Below are 23,943 nucleotides of genomic sequence, written 5' to 3'. Positions count from 1 at the left end.
CTAATAAAAGTCAGTCTTACCTTTCTTTAGCCATGAAGGGTCACCAAGGTGATCACTGCCTTCTTCTTGTCCTAACATCTTTTCCCGATCCTCCTTTGAGAGCAAAGGTCACAATAAAAGCCAAAGAAAAAGTTGATGTCTGGCATGACAGCGCTTTTTGAATTTGTCGTGGCTTTTTTTCCTGAAACCTCCACCCACATTTCGAACCATACGACCTCAGACTCGACCTTGACTTGCCTGGCTTCACTGTCCTGGTTTTATATGTAATACAGAGTAGCGATAGCAGTACTGTGATGTTTTTGGAGTAGTTTCCAAAGCGTGTTCTTATTAGCTTTCTACGGTACTCCCTCGCCCCACTAGGCCATCACTATGTGTGTGTTTTCCATGTCGCATTTTAATTTCTTACTGACCTATGGGCCAGGTCATGAGTTTGTTCTACGAATTCTACCTAGCAACAAGCATCACACTGCAAAAACTGAAATCTAAGTAAGATTGAATATCTCAAATAAGGGTGATATTTGCTTATTTTCTGTCTGATAAGATAATTCTTCTCACTAAGCAGATTTTATGTTAGAGTGTTTTACTTGTTTTAAGTGTTTTGGTCCTAGTGTTTTGGGACGGCGTGGCGCAGTGGAAGAATGGCCGTGCGCGACCCGAGGGTCCCTGGTTCAATCCCCACCTAGTACCAACCTCGTCATGTCCGTTGTGTCCTGAGCAAGACACTTCACCCTTGCTCCTGATGGGTGCTGGTTAGCGCCTTGCATGGCAGCTCCCTCCATCAGTGTGTGAATGTGTGTGTGAATGGGTAAATGTGGAAGTAGTGTCAAAGCGCTTTGAGTACCTTGAAGGTAGAAAAGCGCTATACAAGTACAACCCATTTATCATTTATTTATCAAATGATCTCAGTAAGATATTACAGCTTGTTGCTGAGATTTGATGAGCTATATTGAGTAAAACATGCTTGAAACTAGAATATCAACTGTTGCAAAGCTGTGTCATCAACACTCACAAGTATAAAACTACTTTTTTAAAGTAATCATTTCTTATTTCAAGCATGAAAAAAAAAAATCATGACTTTGACACAATTGTGTCTCATAATTAAAACAGATGGCAGCCAAATGGACTTTGCTGTTTTATTTTCAATTAAACAATAGAAAATAGGTACTCATCTAGTAGTACAGTTGGGACAGTACAGTAAACTGACAGTTAATATTTAAACATTTAACATGTGACGTTTCTAACAATTTTGAACAGAAATAGTTCATGCACATTCAGATAAATTCTTCAAAATTACAATAAAAATTTTTTGGTCGGGGGCCGGGCTGTATATATGCACACTAATTGACTGAAAGAGCACGCACTTGGCGCGATGATGTCATGTTATCGATGAAAAAATGCATTTTTAGACAATATGATTTGCCTGAGCGGCTAATAGACCCCGAGAGTAACAAGCGGTTGCCTTGTTGCCTTTCCATTAAGAACAATAAATTAGTTTTTAGTATAAGTTTGCTGGTTTCAAGAAATGTAATGCCGAGTGCATATCATTATGTCAAGATAATGGCACTAGCATTTACTTCATTTCAGAATATTTTTCAACATATTGAGCAAAAAGGTCTTTTTTTTTTCTACCAAGAAAAGTGCACTTGTTATTAGTGAGAATATACTTATTTTAAGCTTTTTTGGGGGGTTAATTGACGTTAGCTAATTTTACTTGTTTTGGAAAGTCTTGACAAGCCAAATTTTCTTGTTCTATTGGCAGATAATTTTGCTTCGTTCAAATAAAATACCCCTCATTTTTGTATTTTTTTTTCTTGTTTTTGTACACTGACTTTTTGCAGTGCAGGGAACATTTGTAGCAGGAACAAGAGCACTTCTGTTAATAAATACTTTTTTTTCCCCCCACTCTCATATTTTTTCCCAGTATGAGGGTGTATTTTCCTGGCATGTAGCGAGGATTGATGCCCCGACAATTAGTATTCCGATGAAAACAACACTGCCATTAGAAAGCTATCTTTATTAACATGCATGGCCATCAGGGAAAGTGTGTGCGTGTAGTTGAAGACAGGCCAAGTGCCTCTTTGTGTGTGTGTGTGTGTGTGTGTGTGTGTGTGTGTGTGTGTGTGTGTGTGTGTGTGTGTGTGTGTGTGTGTGTGTGTGTGTGTGTGTGTGTGTGTGTGTGTGTGTGTGTGTGTGTGTGTGTGTGTGTGTGTGTGTGTCCCTCACATTCCCAGGATGTCTGCTCTCAACAGCTGCCATCAGCGTAAAATGAAAGCTGCACGTGTATCCGTGTGTAATTTGAAGCTTTTATTTTGAAGATCAATGATGAAACACAACAGGTGCTAAGTGCTCTTCCTCGGATGTGTTTCCGTTCATCGCTGTTTCACTACGTCAAAGTGCATACATTTATCATAAATAGCACAGTTCTTTACGCATTGTAATAGGGTTGTATGGTATACTAGTATAGTATCGCGGTACTAATGAATCAAATACGGTACTATACGCTGTTTGAAAAGTACCGGTTCGCCATATTTTAATTTTTTTTTTTAACGTGACATTGCTGGTTTTACGAGCAGAGGAGCATGTTCGGCAGCGCACAGTCACAGAGTACTCACAAGCAGACAGTGTGTAGACAGAAAAGGGTGAATGGACCCATTTTGGCTTAAAAACTAACGATAAAGGTGAAGTTATAACACTGAAACGCCCTCAGGAAGAGGTGCTTTAAAACATGGCTAGCTAGCTAGCGGCTAAAGTCCATCCGCAATCGGCAGTGTTTTAGCTACTTCCAAATCACTAATCAATAATTAACTTGGACTTAAACAAGTTGAAAAACTTATAGGGGTGTTACCATTTAGTAGTGAATTGTACGGAATATGTACTGTACTGTGCAATCTACTAATAAGTTTCAAAAAAACAATCAATCAATCAATCCTTGTCTCCATGGCGACAAATAAAGTACGTTTCCTTACAAGTATCATTATCACTGCAGGACGAGGAATAGCTAAACATGTTTTACTACACACCGTAGGAGGATACAATAGCTCACCGGCGTCACAATGTAAACAAACGCCATGGGTGGATCTACACCTTTCATCCACTGTAATGATACCAAGTACAAGAACGTACCTAGTCGATATTACTATGATTACATCAATATTTTTTATCGTCACAAAATCTTTTTTTTTTTCTGTTATATTCATAAACTCTCATGTTTTTTCCCTTAAAATATGTCTCTGGACACATTAGAACTTGAATTATGACCAATGTATGATCCCGTTACTACTTGATATCGGATCGATACCTAAATGTGTGGTATCATCCAAAACTAATGTCAAGTATCAAACAAGAGAAGAATAAGTGATTATTACATTTTAACAGAAGTGTAGATAGAACATGTTGAAACGGAAAATAAGCAGATATTAACAGTAAATTAATAAGTACATTACTAATCCCTTTTTTACAGCTTGTCCCTAATAATGTAGACAAAATAATAGGTAGATAAATGACACAATATGTTACTGCATATGTCAGCAGACTAATTAGGAGCCTTTGTTTGTTTACTTACTACTAAAAGACAAGTTGTCTAGTATGTTCACTATTTTATTTAAGGACTGAATTGTTCTTCGATTGCAATAAGAAACATATTTTTAATGAACAAAGCGGTCCAAAGCCAATAATATCATTTTTTTGTGGTCCCCTTTATTCCGAAAAGTATCAAAGTATCGAAATACATTTTGGTACAGGTACCAAAATATTGATATCACGACAACCTTAATATACATATACACAGTGTTGGGTTAGTTTCTAAAAACCAGTAATTAGTTACAGTTACTAGTTACTTTATTTCAAAAGTAACTCAGTTACTAACTCTGTTACTTACACCAAAAAGTAATGCAATACTGTGAAAAGTAACTATTTAGTTAGTTTTTTTTTTCTTCTTTTTTTTTTTTTAAAAGCTATTAATGCCCATTTAGCCTTCATGTCAGTACTGTTATTGCACTGGAGAATAATACAATCTGTTGATCAACTTGACATGCATTTGCATCACTGAACTCTGCTAAGCAATGTGCTCTACATACAACACACAAAGATATGTTTCAAAGGGCCGATTTATTTCAGGCCGGAACAAATTGACAAAACTATTTTAAATAGCTGCAACATAAGTAACAAACAGCATAATAACAACATAGCTGTAAACCTGGCTTCACCTAAGGAAGGCACACGTGACATACACAAAGCCTAACCAAGCAGATTTGAATTGTTGTTTTGGGCAGTAGACGGGATCTTTGATCCAAGACACAACTTACATTTAACTAAAGTGTTCTTTTCTTTGTGCTCGACAAAAGAAAAGAAGTGAGAATATCTCATACTTGCCAACCCTCCTGAATTTCAGTGCATCTCCCCGGGACAACCATTCTCCCGAATTTCTCCCGATTTCCAGCCGGACTTAAGGCACGCCCACTCCAGGTCCGTGCGGACCTGAGTGAGGACAGCCTGTCGTCACGTCCGCTTGGCCAACCAAAAAGTAACCACAGAACACTAGTGTTCTGTGGTTACTTTTTGGTTGGCCAACGGTTTAAGTTGTATTGCGCAACCCTCCTTCCCCTCCCCACACCCACACCCAGACACACACACAGAGCGCGCCTCCGGCTTGTGACACAAGAGATTCTGAAGGACGACACTGCAGCGCTCCATTAAAACACACTCAGATCTTTTTTATTCTTTATTATATTATATTATTTATATATTATATATATAATATATTATATATATTATATTATTAATTATTATTCTTGTCTATTGTGAGCGAACTGTGGTGCTGAATTTCCCCCAGGGATCAATAAAGTACTTTCTAGCCGATACTGCGTTATTTTACGTTATTTTGTATGTAGTAACGCATCATGTAGTAACGGTAACTGAGTTACTGAATATAAAAAATAACGCGTTAGATTACTAGTTACCGCCGAAACTAACTTTGTAACGCGTTACTTTGTAACACGTTAGTCCCAACACTGCATATACATACGTATACATATTACATAATATAATGATATATCCATCTATCCATTTTCTACCGCTTGTCCCATTATATTATACAATATGTTACTGCATACGTCAGCAGACTATTTAGGAGCCTTTGTTTGTTTACTTACTACTAAAAGACAAGTTGTCTAGTATGTTCACTATTTTATTTAAGGACAAACTTGCAATAATAAACATATATTTAATGTACCCTAAGGTTTTTTGTTAAAATAAAACCAATAATTCCATTTTTTGTGATCCCCTTTTATTTAGAAAAGTATCGAAGTATCGAAATACATTTTGGTACCGTTATCGGTACCAAAGTGTTTCTCGCCTTCCTGTCGGTCGTTTTTTCTTAATAATGATCTGGCAGCAGCCAGCGTCATCTCACAAGACCCTCGGGTGCCGTAAATGTCAATCAAGTGACGAAAGTGACGTCTTATGAGGTCTATTTTTTTAATGCCTGGCTGGCGATGGACTAACACACCCTCCGCCATCAACTGAATAGGCACCCATGTTTTAGTGTACTCAGTAGTATGTTATTGGTATCAGGCAAAATGATAAAAGCCTGTGTTTCAGTTCAAGCCCAGACCAGCGAGTCTCACACAGCACTTGTGTGTGTGTGTGTGTGTGTGTGTGTGTGTGTCGTAATCACGGCAAACAAACACACGCCCTCCTAAATGGCCCAAATTGGCCGTTCCGCTGATGTTTGCGACCTTAAATGGCCAAAAAAACCCCGGAGGAGAGAGGACTGCAAGTGTGTGTTCACCACTCTGTTGGCTTCTGTGTGTGTGTGTGTGTTAGTGTGTGTTAGTGTGTATGTCAATGCAGACGGGCTTAGCACTTGAGCTCATCTCAGCTCATCAGAAGATCCACACACGGCATAGGCTGCCAAACATGCTGGTAAGCTTCAATGAGACCTATTCACGATGCCAGCCTGTGTGTGTGTGTGTGTGTGTGTGTGTGTGTGTGTGTGTATGCATGTATGTGTATAATGTGTCTTTTTGCTGCTGAACATAATTAGTATCTATTTTTTTTTTAGCTAGGTTCCCTGCAAACAAACCTGACAGTTGATGTGATTGTAGAGAATGAGAAAGTTCTTATTGCACCTTAGCCATCACGAGATGCAGATTTTGGAGCAATTAGTGGGCTGAGCAACATGCAAAAACTGTTTTATTCTGTCTTTGCCTCTGTGTGAACTACTCTGTTTAACAGTGCGAGGATCACATTCGCTCGATAATATAAGAACAAGGAAGAAATCCAGATTTTTATTATGAATTGTTGGGATAATGCAAAATTAAAATATTGTATAATGAAAGATATATACAATGTTTTTTTTTATCCATAACAGAAACATCCTACATGTTGTTGCAGCTTGTCTCTGGTCAATGTATTTTTATGCAGAAAAAAAAAAGTTATTTTATCATGTTTTTTTCCCCTTAAAATATTATTTTAACTCTCTTCTATTTTTAAATACATTTTTTTTACATGTCACATTATTCCATATGGTATATTAAAAATAGATTTACATACAAACACTGTATAAATATCAGTTACCTTTTTTATCTCATGTTTTTTCCCTTAAAATATTATTTTAACTCTTATTTATTTATTTTTTTGAACACATTTTTTTAAATACAATTTTTTACATGTCACATTATTCCATATATTTTATGGTAGCATTAACATTTTTTTTTTTTTTTTTACATTAAAACACTGTATAAATATCAGTTACCTTTTTTATCCCATGTTCTTCCCTTAAAATATTTTAACTCTTCTATTTTTTTTTTTTAAAACAACACTTTTTTTTTTTTTTAAATACATTTTTTAACATGTCGCATTATTCTTTTTTTTTAATGGTAGCAATAAAAAATATTTTACATAAAAACACCGAATAAATATCAGTTACTTTTTTATCTCGTTTTTTTCCTTAAAATATTATTTTAACTCTATTTTATTTTTTTATTTTTTATTTTTTAAACATGTTTTTTTATATAAAGGTTTTTACATGTCACATTATTCCATATAGTTTATGGTAGCATTAAAAATGTTTGACATAAAAACACTGTATAAATATCAGTTACCTATTTTATCTCATGTTTTCCCCCTTAAAATATTATTTTAACTCTATTTTCTTTGTAAAAATATATTTTTTTTTAAATATTTTTTTTTACATGTCGCATTATTCCATATATTTTATGGTAGCATTAAAAAATGTTTTACATAAAAACAGCAAATAAATCTCAGTTACTTTTTTATCATGTTTTTTTCCTTAAAATATTATTTTAACTCTTTTTTTTTTTCTTTTTTTTTTTTAACAAGTTTTTTTAAATAACATTTTTTTACATGTCGCATTATTCCATATAGTTTATAGTAGCATTAACAATTGTTTTACATAAAAACACTGTATAAATATCAGTTACGTTTTTCATCTCATGTTTTTTCCCTTAAAATATTATTTGAACTCTTCTATTTTTTATTTTTTTTAAACAAAACTTTTTATATACTTTTTTTTTATATGTCACATTATTCCATATATTTCATGGTAGCATTAAAAAATGTTTTACATAAAAACACCAAATAAATATCAGTTACTTTTTTATCTCATGTTTTTTCCCTTAAAATATTATCTTTTGTTTTTATGGTAGAAAAACTGGCAGAATAAGAAAATAACTTGTACTGTAAAAACCAATGTCAATTTAACACAATAATTCTGGCAACTAAACTGCCAGATTTTTCCATAAAACCCCCCAAAAAACAGTGGTACTGTTTTTACATTTACCGTAAAATGTAAAAAAAATACAAATAAACGCGATATTTTACAGTAAAATTTTGTAAATGTAAAGTTTTTATTGTAAAATGGCCAGTCTACCATTTTTTCCGGACTATAAGTCATTTATTATTTATTTTAAATTGCCTTTCAAATGTCTATTCTTGGTGTTGGCTTTTATCAAATACATTTCCCCAAAAAATGTGACTTATACTCCAGTGCGACTTATATATGGTTTTTTTTTTCTTTATTATGCATTTTCGGCCGGTGCGACTTATACTCCGGAGCGATTTATACTCCGATAAATACGGTACTTAAAACTATTTATATAGTTAATAATGAAAACCACCAGCTGGAATCAGTAACATTGACTATTGTCTAGTTTTGTATCAATATATGGTCCTAAGTTGTCTGGGTGGAAGCAGTATGATTGTTGTTGCTGGAATGAGTCGGCAGGTAAAAAAAACTATACGAGTGATTTTTACGCGGCTTTCGCTCTCATTGATGAAGCCATTAAAACGTGGCGCTAATCACTCGACTACAAATGTTTGAACATCTCTCAAAGCGTCCGGTAGGGATTGGAGGAATGAATGCAAATGTCGACATAAATGTCAAACTGCAGTTAATTTACGATGTCAAACTCTTGAACAGCACTCAAATGTTTTAGCCTTTCAAAGTCAAGCATGACCTGTGTTTGTTTTAGTTGTTTTTTTTACCTATTCTACCTGCTCTTTTATTGATCTGGCGAAATTTCAACTTTATCGGCTCATTCTTTTTTTCTTTTTTTTTACATTGATGGGTGTGACCAGACTTTGATTGGACTTGTGTGCCAGTCTGACTGTTTGGGACTCATTAGCACGTCCCGGCGTGTCCTCAAACGCTCCCAGAGGGGCCGCCGAGGCTGGAGACGCCCAGCGAAGGAAGAGGAAGCCCTCGGTGTAAATACAAAGTGCTTTGAATTAGTCAAATAGACCCTAAGTGGCTATAAACAAGCCTCAAATGACTGGAAAAGCCCCTTCACTTCTGACTTACGTTTATTTCCTCTGCAAATGTGGCCACAAAGGTGCACAATTGTGTTGTTTTTGCATTAGAATTCATTCAACCAATATGTTTTTATTTTTTATTTTTTAACACCGATACTGAGTAGTTTTTTTTAACATTAATTTTATTTTTTTTATTTTTATTTTTAATTTTTATTTATTTTTTTGTCCTGTCCAGCTTCTCAGGTAAATCATATAGTTCGGGGGTCAGCAACACGCAGCTATCGAGCCGCATGCGGCTCTTTGGTGCCGCCCTAGTGGCTCCCTGGAGCATTTTTGAAAAAGGACTGAAAAGGGAAAAAGATAAAGGGAAAACCATTTTTTTGTTTTAGTATGTTTTTTGTTTGAGGACAAACATGACACAAACCTTCCCAATTGTTAGAAAGCCCACTGTTGAATATGTTTGTGTGTATGCTTCACTGATGACAGTATTTAATTCAATGGAACATTTAAAGTGTTGGTGTTGTTTACTGGCGCATCTCTTATGTGTGACTGCCATCTACTGGTCACTTATCATTACACCATGTACCAAATAAAATAGCTTTGAGGTCGGTAAGCACAACCAGACTCATGCCGTATATTAAGCGCACCACGTTATAAGGTGCACTGTCCATTTTTGAGAAAATTAAAGGATTTTAAGTGCGCCTTATCGTCTGAAATATACGGTACTCAATTTTAGACACTTTTATGGTTTCCACGTAAGAAAACGCTGAAATATTGCAAACACTGAACCCAATTCTGGGCTCCTTTACGTAGCTTATAGTTGAGACATTTTTCAAGCTGGCCAACATGATTTCTTCCTGGACGTTACAGAAAGTCTGAGAATGTGTGAGCTACTGCCTGCTCTTCTTTGCTTGTATAATAAGTCTCTTATCTGTCAAGATATTTGCACAAAGTTTGGCTTTTTGGCAGAAATATTTTTTCTGTCTTCATGTCCATCCAGTATATACAGTCAAGAAAATAAGTATTTGAACACCCTGCTATTTTGCAAGTTCTCCCACTTAGAAATCATGGAGGGGTCTGAAATTTTCACGGTAGGTGCATGTCCACTGTATGAGAGATAACCTGAAAAGAAAAATCCAGAAATCACAATCTATGATTTTTTAGCAATTTATTCGTGTGATACAGCTGAAAATAAGTATTTGAACACCTGTCTATCAGCTAGAATTCTGACCCTCAAAGACCTGTTAGTCCGCCTTTAAAAGTCCTCCTCCACTCCACTGTATTATCCTGAATCAGATGCACCTGTGTGAGGTCGTTAGCTGCATAAAGACACCTGTCCACCCCATACAATCAGTAAGACCCAAACATTCAGCATGGCTAAGACCAAAGAACTGTCCAAAGACCCCAGAGACAAAATTGTACAACTCCACAAGGATGGAAAGGGCTACGGAGAAATTGCCAAGCAGCTTGGTGCAAAAAGGTCCACTGTTGGAGCAATCATTAGAAAATGGAAGAAGCTAAACATGACGGTCAATCTCAATGGGAGTGGAGCCCCATGCAAGATATCACCTCTTGGGGTCTCAATGATGCTAAGAAAGGTGAGGAATCAGCCCAGGACTACACAGCAGGACTTTGTCAATGACCTGAAAAGAGCTGGGACCACTGTTTCCATGGTCACTGTTAGTAATACACTAAGACGTCATGCTTTGAAATCATGCATGGCACGGAAGGTTCCCCTTCTTCAACCAGCACATGTTAAGGCCCGTTTTAAGTTTGCCAATGACCATTTGGATGATCCAGAGGAGTCATGGGAGAAAGTTTTGTGGACAGATGAGACCAAAATTGACCTTTTTGGTCATAATTCCACTATGCGTGTTTGGAGGAAGAAGAATGATGCGTACCATCCTACTGTGAAGCATGGGGGTGGTAGCATCATGCTTGGGGGTGTTTTTCTGCTCATGGGACAGGACGACTGTACTGTATTAAGGAGAGGATGACTGCAGCCATGTATTGTGAGATTTTGGCTAAAAACCTCCTTCCCTCAGTCAGATCATTGACGATGAGTCGTGGCTGGATCTTCCAACATGACAATGACCCAAAGCACACAGCCAGGAAAACCAAGAAGTGGCTTTGTAAGAACCATATCAAGGTTCTGGAGTGGCCTAGCCAGTCTCCAAACCTAAATCCAATTGAAAATCTTTGGAGGGAGCTGAGAGTCTGTGTTACTCAGCGACAGCCTAGAAACCTGACTGATCTAGAGAAGATCTGTGTGGAGGAGTGGGCCAAAATCCCTCCTGTAGTCTGTGCAAACCTGGTGAAGAACTACAGGAAACGTTTGAACTCTGTAATTGCAAACAAAGGCTACTCTACCAAATATTAATGCTGGTGTTCAAATACTTATTTTCAGCTGTATCACACAAATAAATTGTTAAAAAAATCATAGATTGTGATTTCCGGATTTTTCTTTTTAGGTTATCTCTCATACAGTGGACATGCACCTACCATGAACATTTCAGACCCCTCCATGATTTCTAAGTGGGACTAGCAAAATAGCAGGGTGTTCAAATATTTATTTTCTTGACTGTATGTACCGTATTTTTCGGACTATAAGTCGCAGTTTTTTTCATAGTTTGGCCGGGGGTGCGACTTATACTCAGGAGCGACTTATGTGTGAAATTATTAACACATTAGCGTAAAATATCAAATAATATTATTTATCTCATTCACGTAAGAGACTAGACGTATAAGATTTCATGGGATTTAGCGATTAGGACTGACAGATTGTTTGGTAAACGTATAGCATGTTCTATATGTTATAGTTATTTGAATGACTCTTACCATAATATGTTACGTTAACATACCAGTTGGTTATTTATGCCTCATATAACGTACATGTCGCATTATTCCATATATTTTATGGTAGCATTAAAAAATGTTTTACATAAAAACACCAAATAAATCTCAGTTACTTTTTTATCATGTTTTGTCCCTTAAAATATTATTTTAACTCTTTTTTTTTTTTAACAAGTTTTTTTTAAATAACATTTTTTTACATGTCGCATTATTCCACATAGTTTATAGTAGCATTAACAATTGTTTTACATAAAAACACTGTATAAATATCAGTTACTTTTTTCATCTCATGTTTTTTCCCTTAAAATATTATTTGAACCCTCTTCTATTTTTTTTTTTTTTTTTTTTAAACAAAACTTTTTAAATACTTTTTTTTTATATGTCACATTATTCCATATATTTCATGGTAGCATTAAAAAATGTTTTACATAAAAACACCAAATAAATATCAGTTACTTTTTTATCTCATGTTTTTTCCCTTAAAATATTATCTTTTGTTTTTACGGTAGAAAAACTGGCAGAATAAAAAAATAATTTGTACTGTTTGTACTGTAAAAACCAATGTCAATTTAACACAAGAACTCTGGCAACTAAACTGCCAGATTTTTCCGTAAAACCCCCCCCAAAAAACAGTGGTACTGTTTTTCCATTTACCGTAAAATGTAAAAAAAAATACAAATAAACGCGATATTTTACAGTCAAATTTTGTAAAATTTTATTGTAAAATGGACAGTCTACCATATTTTTCGGACTATAAGTCAGTTTTTTTCATAGTTTGGCCGGGGGTGCGACTTATACTCAGGAGCGACTTATTAAAGTTAAAGTCCCAACGATTGTCTCACAACACTAGGTGTGGTGAAATTTGTCCTCTGCATTTGACCCATCCCCTTGTTCACCCCCTGGGAGGTGAGAGGAGCAGTGGGCAGCAGCGGTGCCGCGCCCGGGAATCATTTTTGGTGATTTAACCCCCAATTCCAACCCTAGATGCTGAGTGCCAAGCAGGGAGGTAATGGGTCCCATTTTTATAGTCTTTGGTATGACTCGGCCGGAGTTTGAACTCACAACCTACCGATCTCAGGGCGGACACTCTAACCACTAGGCCACTGAGTAGGTTATGTGTGAAATTATTAACACATTATTGTAAAATATCAAATAATATTATTTATCTCATTCACGTAAGAGACTAGACGTATAAGATTTCATGGGATTTAGCGATTAGGAGTGACAGATTGTTTGGTAAACGTATAGCATGTTCTATATGTTATAGTTATTTGAATGACTCTTACCATAATATGTTACGTTAACATACCAGTTGGTTATTTATGCCTCATATAACGTACACTTATTCAACCTGTTGTTCACTATTCTTTATTTATTTTAAATTGCCTTTCAAATGTCTATTCTTGGTGTTGGCTTTTATCAAATACATTTCCCCCCAAAATGCGACTTATACTCCAGTGCGACTTATATATGTTTTTTTCCTTCTTTATTATGCATTTTCGGTCAGTGCGACTTATATTCCGGAGCGACTTATACTCCGAAAAATACGGTACTTAGTTATTTACATTTTTAACACTTTTTTCCACTTTTTTTAAAACTTGTTTTTTTTTTTAATATTATTGATTTGGTTTCCAATATTATTTAAGTATTTACATTTTTCTTCACTTTTTTTTATTTAAAACATTTTTTTTAAATTTATTTTATAGTCACTTTTTTATTTTTTTAAACACTTTTATTTCTTCATTTTTCGCTTTTGTTTCATCACTTTATACGCTATCAATTGCTACACATTCTCTATTATTTTCTAAACAAGTTAACAGTAATTATTGAAATACGGAAAAGGGGGAAGTCTTGTGGGGAGTGCTCAGAGAGTATGGGGTATCGGACTGTCTGATTTTGGCGGTCCGCTCCCTGTATGATCAGTGTCAGAGCTTGGTCCGCATTGCCGGCAGTAAGTCGGACACGTTTCCAGTGAGGGTTGGACTCCGCCAAGGCTGCCCTTTGTCACCGATTCTGTTCATAACTTTTATGGACAGAATTTCTAGATGCAGTCAAGGCGTTGAGGGGATCTGGTTTGGTGGCTGCAGGATTAGGTCTCTGCTTTTTGCAGATGATGTGGTCCTGATGGCTTCATCTGGCCAGGATCTTCAGCTCTCGCTGGATCGGTTCGCAGCCGAGTGTGAAGCGACTGGGATGAGAATCAGCACCTCCAAGTCCGAGTCCATGGTTCTCGCCCGGAAAAGGGTGGAATGCCATCTTCGGGTTGGGGAGGAGACCCTGCCCCAAGTGGAGGAGTTCAAGTACCTCGGAGTCTTGTTCACGAGTGAGGGAAGAGTGGATCGTGAGATCGACAGGCGGATCGGTGCGGCGTCTTCAGTAATGCGGACGCTGTATCGATCTGTTGTGGTGAAGAAGGAGCTGAGCTGGAAGGCAAAGCTCTCAATTTACAGGTCGATCTACGTTCCCATCCTCACCTATGGTCATGAGCTTTGGGTTATGACCGAAAGGACAAGATCACGGGTACAAGCGGCCCAAATGAGTTTCCTCCGCCGGGTGGCGGGGCTCTCCCTTAGAGATAGGGTGAGAAGCTCTGTCATCCGGGGGGAGCTCAAAGTAAAGCCGCTGCTCCTCCACATCGAGAGGAGCCAGATGAGGTGGTTCGGGCATCTGGTCAGGATGCCACCCGAACGCCTCCCTAGGAAGGTGTTTCGGGCACGTCCGACCGGTAGGAGGCCACGGGGAAGACCCAGGACACGCTGGGAAGACTATCTCTCCCGGCTGGCCTGGGAACGCCTCGGGATCCCCCGGGAGGAGCTGGACGAAGTGACTGGGGAGAGGGAAGCCTGGGCTTCCCTGCTTAAGCTGCTGCCCCCGCGACCCGACCTCGGATAAGCGGAAGAAGATGGATGGATGGATGGATATATGTTATAGTTATTTGAATGACTCTTACCATAATATGTTACGTTAACATACCAGTTGGTTATTTATGCCTCATATAACGTACACTTATTCAGCCTGTTGTTCACTATTCTTTATTTATTTTAAATTGCCTTTCAAATGTCTATTCTTGGTGTTGGCTTTTATCAAATACATTTCCCCCCAAAATGCGACTTATACTCCAGTGCAACTTATATATGTTTTTTTCCTTCTTTATTTTGCATTTTTTTTAAACTTGTTTTTTTTAAATATTATTGATTTGGTTTCCAATATTATTTACTTAAGTATTTACATTTTTCTTCACTTTTTTTTATTTAAAATTTTTATTTATTTATTTATTTTATAGTCTTTTTTTTTTTAAACACTTTTATTTCTTCATTTTTCGTTTTTGTTTCATCACTTTATACGCTATCAATTGCTACACATTCTCTATTATTTTCTAAACAAGTTAACAGTAATTATTGAAATACGGAGAAGGGGGGAAATTAAATGGTCTCTTCTTCTTTGTGCTCTTTTTTTGAACATGTTGACATTCTCAGACTTGTAACTTGTTGAGATCGCTCTAAACCAGGGGTGCTCATTACGTCGATCGCGAGCTACCGGTCGATCTCGGAGGGTGTGTCAGTCGATCACCAGCCAGGCATTAAAAAAATAGTCCTAAAAATGAGCGATCATAAATCTTCACTATGACGTCACTTTCGTCACTTGATTGACATTCACGGCACCCGAGGGTCTTCTGAGATGACGCTGGCTGCTGCCAGATCATTTAAATTACCGACTGGAAGGCGAGAAACACTTTATTTCAACAGACTCTGGCGCCGTACCTGTCGTCAAAACTCCAAAGACCGACTGAACAGTTGCGCTACCAAAATAAGAGTCTCAGAAAGCTGGCGTGCACAAGCTAGCAAGCTACGGAGTTTGCCGACAATGTATTTCTTGTAAAGTGTATACAAAGGAGTACGGAAGCTGGACAAACAAGATGCCAAAAACCAACCACTTTAATGTGGTATTGGACAGAAAGGAGGACTTTTTTCTCCTCCATTCGAAAATGCGGACGTTTTTAGCACCACTGTCTGATTCCTATCAATGCAAGTCATCACAATCAGGTAATACACCAACTTATATTCTTGTCTTCATGAAAGAAAGGAATCTATATGTGTTAAACATGCATGTATTATCTTTAAACACCTTAACTTGTTAACAATATTAACTATATGTGTTAAACATGCTTGTATTATCTTTAAACACCTTAACTTGTTAACAATATTAACTATATGTGTTAAACATGCTTGTATTATCTTTAAACACCTTTAACTTGTTAACAATATTAACTATATGTATTAAACATACTTGTATTGTCATTAAACACCTTTTATTTTATTAACAATATTAACTATGTGTTAAACATGCTTGTATTATCTTTAAACACCTTTAACTTGTTAACAATATTAACTATATGTGTTAAACATGCTTGTATTATCTTTAAACACCTTTAACTTATTCATAATACTAACTATATGTATTAAACATGCTTGTATTATCATTAAACACCTTTAACTTGTTAACAATATTAACTATATGTGTTAAACATGCTTGTATTATCTTTAAACACCTTTAATTTGTTAACAATATTAACTATATGTATTAAACATACTTGTATTGTCATTAAACACCTTTAATGTATTAACAATATTAACTATATGTATTAAACATTCTTGTATTATCATTAAACACCTTTAATTTATTAACAATATTAACTGTGTTAAACATGATTGCATTATCATTAAACACCTTTAATTTATTAACAATATTAACTATGTGTTAAACATGCTTGCATTATCATTAAACACCTTTAACTTATTAACAATAACATATATTTCATAAATAAGTAAATATAAATTATATATATGAATGAGGTAGATCCCCACGACTTGATCAATTGAAAAGTAGCTCGCCTGCAGAAAAAGTGTGAGCACCCCTGCTCTAAACCAACACAACCATGATCATGCTCACAGTCAAATTGTCACCATCATTAAATACAATATAAGTTAACTTTACAATGTTTTAAGTAACATTTTATTATGCATTTTCGGCCGGTGCGACTTATACTCCGAAAAATACGGTACTGTATATCATATGTACTGTATATCATACATGTACTGTATATCATATATGTGCAGTATATAGTTTGTCTGCCTCTCAAGACACAATCTCTCTCAACAGGTCTTTTTTTGTGTGTCCAGTGCTGGCACTGCAGTGTTTTTCTAGTTTAAATCCACACTCTCCACAGTATTGTAAAAGTGGGCTTTGGTTGTGGGGGTCATAAATCAGCCCTGCGGTCGTACGGGAGAGTGTTGGCCCTCTGGTGTGTTTAACACTGGGAGGTGGGGATGTTTTGGTCCAATTTACCTGTCAACACGTGTTTCCCTGCAGTCTCACTTAGAGACTTTACAGGGAGACCCGCTGGGGACGGCTCTATCTGTCCTGTTGCAGCAGCGGCAGGACAAGAGACGGATCCCGGCTGTCGGCCCAAGACGCCATCGTCCTGGCCCACAGTCTCCGTTTGGCTGCATGCCTCCTCGTTAGCATGTGTGTTGTATCTCCGGGCGACCTGCATCTCACCCGATTTTCTGTCTTGTCCCTTTCTCTTTTTCCCACAGGCAAACAAAGACCCGTGCTTTCTATCGGGGGTGACCTTCCCCTCCGACGGTCCCGCCGCCCCGGAGACAGTCGTCAAGTTAACTGTGTATGATGCCAGGGACAAGAGCCACGAAGCAGTGAGTACATTTTTTTTCCCCCCTCGTTGGTTGAATTTTCGGCGAAAGTGATGTTGTGTATCCGGGGGGAGTGGACGGCACAGACTACAAAGGGGCATAGTAGCTCTATGTATTTATTATATATATATTTGCAATATATATATAATACCCAAACAATAATATAACTAAACTAGAGAATGGAGTGTGACTAAATTCAAGAGTGTATGGTGTGAGACTATGTGTGGATATTAGCTGTTGAGTGAGAAGCAGGAGAAGTCCCGGAGGGGAAAGGCAAGCAGGAATTCGGGGGCGATGGCTGGGGTGTGGGAGGTCCGCGTCCAAGCGGGAGGTCGGGATCCATGAGGCCGTCAGGGAAGCCGAAGGAACGCGGGGGAAAAGAAGAGACGCACAGCTCGTCACGAGGAACGAAGGCAGACTACTGGAAGGACGGCAAGGAACCTTTTACGGGTTTAAGGGCACCTTTTACATTTGAATCGTTACGGTACCAATTACCAGTTTCCGGGAATCAATACCAACGGTACCAATTCTTGGTACTTCTGTTTGTGTTCATGTGTTAATATATGTTGATTGGTTTAGTAATAATAAATCATATTTTTATTCAACATTCCAACAGTGAGCTGATGATAATTGGGTGCAAAAGCTGTTTTTGTGGCATTTTGATGGGACTTATTTCGCAGTGGATGGAAAGAGCTTACCTGTCATTCAGCGGCGCCTCTTCCAAACGCACACATACGTACGGGGCGGTATAGCTCGGTTGGTAGAGCGGCCGTGCCAGCAACTTGAGGGTTGCAGGTTCGATCCCCGCTTCCGCCATCCTAGTCACTGCCGTTGTGTCCTTGGGCAAGACACTTTACCCACCTGCTCCCAGTGCCACCCACACTGGTTTAAATGTAACTTAGATATTGGGTTTCACTATGTAAAGCGCTTTGAGTCACTAGAGAAAAGCGCTCTATAAAATATAATTCACTTCACTTCACGTACCCTACACCTCCTTCTCCCTCTGTCGGTTTGCTCTTTTCCTTTGCTGCTGTTAATTTAAGTGAATTTTACTTTGTTAAATGTTTATTTGTGCTAATATGGTTGCTGAAGTTAATGATTTTCGGGATTTCTGATCGTTTTGAGGGCACCCAAAGGGATTTCTGTGTGTGCACGTGCTGACAAAGCGGCACATACAGAGAACAACAGCTTTTTGTCATTTTAGCTTGGTTGTACGGTATACCGGTACTAGTATAGTATCGCGGTACTAATGAATCAAATACGGTACTATACTCTGTTTGAAAAGTACCGGTTTGCCATATTTTCTATTTACATAATTGTTGTTTTATCTTGATTTCTTACACTTCTGGGTCTTACTTGCAAGTATCATATAGTAGACTTTGCATCCTAGTCCGAAAGTAGTCTTTGCCATTAAGCTGAATCTATTATTTTGTTGCGCCCGACAAAGTATTTATACTGTAGGTGTTGTACTTGTTACACACCAGCTGTTTGATTGTAACGTGTATCACAATTGTAGTTGTTGTTCCCATATTTGGAGGTGGGAATATTGCCATGTAAAATCACTAATGCTAATCTGTAGCATGTCTTTGGCAAATCCGATGTAAATTAGCATCAAGCTATCGCATTTTAGATAAGTAGAGCTGCACTTTACTTTCCATTGTTTTTTATCAGGCATACCTGCTTTGTTGGCGTGGAAACTTGCAACAAGTCAGAAGGTAGTCTTTGCCATTAAGCTTAATCTATTCTTGTGTTGCCCCCGACAAAGTATTCATACTGTAGGTGTTGTATTTATTACACACCAGCTGTTTGATTGTAATGTGTATCACAATTGTACTTTATGTTCTCATGTTTGGAGGTGTGAAAATCGCCATGTAAAATAACTAATGCTAATCAGTAGCATGTCTTTGGCAAATCCGATGTAAATTAGCTTCAAGCTATCGCATTTTAGATAAGTGGAGCTGTGCTTTACTTTCCATTGTGTTTCATCAGACATACCAGCTTTGTTGGCATGGAAACTTGCAACAAGTCAGAAGGTAGTCTTTGCCATTAAGCTGAGTCTATTCTTGTGTTGCGCCCGACAAAGTATTCATACTGTAGGTGTTGTACTTATTACACACCAGCTGTTTGATTGTAACGTGTACCACAGTTGTAGTTTTTGTTTCCATATTTGGAGGTGTGAAAATCGCTATGTAAAATCACTAATGCTAATCAGTAGCACGTCTTTGGCAAATCCAATGTAAATTAGCATCAAGCTAGCACATTTTAAATAATTGGAGCTGGGCTTTACTTTCCATTGTTTTTTTTTTTTTTATCAGGCATACTTTCTTTGTTGGCGTGGACATTTACAACATTATTAGTAGGTAGTCCGACTCAGTCCGACTGAGTGCTGCTTGTTTGCCCGCCAAGTGTTTGATCCGGCTGACGTAATAAAGGTATCTTAATATGGCACAGTTTATTTTTCAGTAAACCGATAACTGGTAGTACCAATGGAATATAAAAGTACCACTTTTTTTTTTCTTTCTAAAGTTGCCTGCAAATTTTATAAGATGTGGGGTGTGTTTTTTCGAGGGTTGCATTTAATCGTGTGGTTACTTATTTGGGTTTGCTTTTCAGTTCCCACAATAAAGCAAAATATGCATGCGCTGGTAATAGGGTTGTACAGTATACCGGTATTGGTATAGTACTGCGATACTAATGAATCATATTCGGTACTATACTGCCTCTAAAAGTATAGGGTCCACCCCCCCCCCCCCCCCCCCCGCTACCCACCGCCCCCCGCTACGAGCAGAGGAGCATGTTCGGCAGCGCACAATCACGGAGTACTTACAAGCAGACACATGTACCAAGTACAGGAGCATATCTAGTCGATACTAGTATGATTACATCGATATTTTTTAGCATCACACCATTTTTTTAAATATATTTTATGTTTATAAACTTTGGAAATACAGCCCTGGACACATGAGGACTTTGAATATGACCATTGTACGATCCTGTAACTACTTGGTATAGGATCGATGCCCAAATTTGTGGTATCATCCAAAACTAATGTTAAAAAAAAAAACACAAAAAAACAATGTAAACAAACGCCATTAGTAGATCTACACCTAACATCCACTGTAATGATACCAAGTACAGGGCGTTTCCAGTCGATACTACTATGATTACATCGATATTTTTTTAGCATCACATAATATTTTTTCGTTTTTTTTTAAAAGGTTATGTTTATAAACTCAGGAAATACGTCCCTGGACACATTAGGACTTTGAATATGACCAATGTGTCATCCAAAACTAATGTCAAGTATCAAACAGCAAAAGAATAAGTGATTATTACATTTTAACAGAAGTGGAGATAGAACATGTTGAAAGAGAAAGTAAGCAGATATTAACAGTAAATGAACAAGTAGATTAATAATACATTTTTACAGCTTGTTCCTCATAATGTGTACAAAATAATAGGTGTATAAATGACACAATATGTTACTGCATACGTCAGCAGACTAATTAGGAGCCTTTGTTTGTTTACTTACTACTAAAAGACAAGTTGTCTAGTATGTTCACTATTTTATTTAAGGACAAACTTGTAATAATAAACATATGTTTAATGTACCCTAAGATTTTTTGTTAAAATAAAGCCAATAATTCAATTTTTTTGTGGTGCCCTTTATTTAGAAGAGTATCAAAATACATTTTGGTACCGGTACCAACATATTGGTATCGGGACAACACTAGCTGGAAGGTAGTTTGTCCTTTTCAACACAACGTTGCCTGGTTTTCTGTACTCTTGAGCGGACTCTTGTTTTCCACACATTGCCTGTTGGGCTTGTTTTCATAGCGCTGCTTGTTTGTTTCCCTCGTAACACCGCTTGTGATTGGCATGGAGCTGGACTCCCTGGTGACGGTTGCAGAGACAATATCTCCGGACAAACTGCGAGCAATCGTAGACGATGCCAGCCACCTTCTGCACACGAGGAGCTGAACTCTTTCCTTCGCCGCGCCATCAAACGGAATAACTCACCACTAGTGGGGAAGCAGAGGGAGAGAACCTTTTTTTTTTTTTTCCTGAAGTTGCTATGGATGAGGATTGCTATAGCAATATCACTACAAACTACGGACCTGACGATGTGAACATTTCCTATAGAAGTTATTATCACAGTATTATTGAATATTAGGGGTGTAACGGTACGTGTATTTGTATTGAACCGTTTCGGTACGGGGGTTTTGGTTCGGTTCGGAGGTGTACCGAAGGAGTTTCCACACGGACATATTAAGTAGCGTAACGCACGTTGTGTAAACAATGCACACACGGCATGCTAGCAGCTAACGGGCCAGGATAGACTGACCATACGTCCTCTTTTCACCGGACATGTCCTCTTTTGCGGAGCTGTCAGGGCGGAGTTTCTTAAATGCCTCAAATGTCCGGCATTTTGAGTTAGGGTTGCGTGTATTTTCGATGTACGTTCAGGGTTAAGAAGGGGTTAAAAACAATACAAATTGTGCGTGCAGCAGCATTGGTGAGGGAGGGGCAGAGACAGAGAGAGAGAGAGAGTTATGATAAACGTGCATGCGTCGCCAGGCTCTGCTTTTTATCCATAGATTTATCACATTTAATTTTTTATTATCTATAGCAGGTGTGTCAAAAGTTATTTATTTATTTATTTATTTTTTTAATTAAATCAACATAATAAAACACAAGATACACTTACAATTAGTACACCAACCCAAAAAGTGTTGTTTCTTTCTGTTATTAATATTCTGGTTCCTACATTATATATTTCTATTTATCAATACATTCTGCGGAAATGATCGGTATCGTTTTTTCATTATCGGTATCTTTTTTTTAATTTAATTTAAATTTTTTTTAAAGTTAAATCAACATAAAAAACACAAGATACACTTACAATTAGTGCACTAACCCAAAAAAACTCCCTCCCCCATTTACACTCATTTACACAAAAGTGTTGTTTCTTTCTGTTATTAATATTGTGGTTCCTACATTATACATTTATACATATCAATACAGTCTGCAAGGGATACAGTCTGTTAGCACACATGATTGTGCGTGCTGCTGGTCCACTAATAGTACTAACCTTTAACAGTTAATTTTGCTCATTTTAATTAATTGTGCACGCAGCAGCATTGGTGAGGGAGGGGCAGAGACAGAGAGAGAGAGAGAGTTATGATAAACGCGAATGCGTCGCTAGGCTCTGCTTTTTATCCATAGATTTATCACATTTAATTTTTTATTATCTATAGCAGGGGTGTCAAAAGTGTGCCGCGGAGGCCATTTGCGGCCCACAGCCCACGGCACATTCTAAAAATATTATTAAAATAAACAAAAACATAATAAAAGTGAAATAAAAAAGCTTAAAGGTTAAATGTAATTTAGAAAAAGTTGCAATGTTGACTAATAAAACAAAGCTGTTTTTTTTTCTTTCAAACTGTCATTGCTCAAAACTACAGATGTCCGATAAATGCGTTAAAATGTAATATCGTAAATTATCGGTATCGCTTTATTTTTTTATCGGTATCGTTTTATTTATTTTATTTTATTTATTTTTTTAATTAAATCAACATAATAAAACACAAGATACACTTACAATTAGTACACCAACCCAAAAAGTGTTGTTTCTTTCTGTTATTAATATTCTGGTTCCTACATTATATATTTCTATTTATCAATACAGTCTGCGGAAATGATCGGTATCGTTTTTTCATTATCGGTATCTTTTTTTTTTTTTTTTTTTTTTTTTTTTTTTAGTTAAATCAACATAAAAAACACAAGATACACTTACAATTAGTGCACTAACCCAAAAAACCTCCCTCCCCCATTTACACTCATTTACACAAAAGGGTTGTTTCTTTCTGTTATTAATATTCTGGTTCCTACATTATATATCAATATATATCAATACAGTCTGCAAGGGATACAGTCCGTAAGCACACATGATTGTGCGTGCTGCTGGTCCACTAATAGTACTAACCTTTAACAGTTAATTTTACTCATTTTAATTAATTACTAGTTTCTAAGTAACTGTTTTTATATTGTTTTACTTTCTTTTTTATTCAATAATTTTTTTGTAATTTATTTATCTTATTTTATTTTATAAAATTTTTTTAAAAGTACCTTATCTTCACCATACCTGGTTGTCCAAATTAGGCATAATAATGTGTTAATTCCACGATTGTATATATCGGTTGATATCGGTATGGGTTGATATCGCATACTTGCCAACCCTCCCGGATTTTCCGGGAGACTCCCGAAATTCAGCGCCTCTCCCGAAAACCTCCCGGGACAAATTTTCTCCCGAAAATCTCCCGAAATTCAGGCGGAGCTGTAGGCCACGCCCCCTCCAGCTCCATGCGGACCTGAGTCCGCTTTCCCACAATATAAAGAACGTCTACAGTAAAGCAGTCCGTCTGCCGTAAACAGCAATGTTGTGACACTCTTAAACAGGACAATACTGCCATCTAGTGCATTTGATGAAAGCACTTTTGTGCGTGCCACACAGCAATATCAGAGAGGGTGTTCAGCATGGTTAGAAAGATAGTGACAGAGAATAGAACAAGGATGGACAATTCAACCCTTAACTCAACAATGAGTA

The 23,943-nt window shown here is 37.1% G+C and overlaps 1 protein-coding gene across 4 annotated transcripts in view; it reads left to right on the top strand.

The window, feature by feature from the left end:
* inpp4b (inositol polyphosphate-4-phosphatase type II B) overlaps positions 1–23,943 on the top strand; it is a 621,310-nt gene that overhangs the window by 181,642 nt on the left and 415,725 nt on the right. For all 4 annotated transcript variants that reach the window (XM_061922950.1, XM_061922949.2, XM_061922951.2 and 1 more), the window contains one exon: positions 17,223–17,339. In XM_061922950.1, the coding sequence (XP_061778934.1) occupies positions 17,223–17,339 (117 nt within the window). The remainder of the gene's footprint in view (positions 1–17,222; positions 17,340–23,943) is intronic.

Source organism: Nerophis lumbriciformis, linkage group LG27 (assembly GCF_033978685.3).
Source record: "Nerophis lumbriciformis linkage group LG27, RoL_Nlum_v2.1, whole genome shotgun sequence".
Classification (NCBI taxonomy): domain Eukaryota; kingdom Metazoa; phylum Chordata; class Actinopteri; order Syngnathiformes; family Syngnathidae; genus Nerophis; species Nerophis lumbriciformis.
This window is presented reverse-complemented; position numbering and strand designations above follow the sequence as displayed.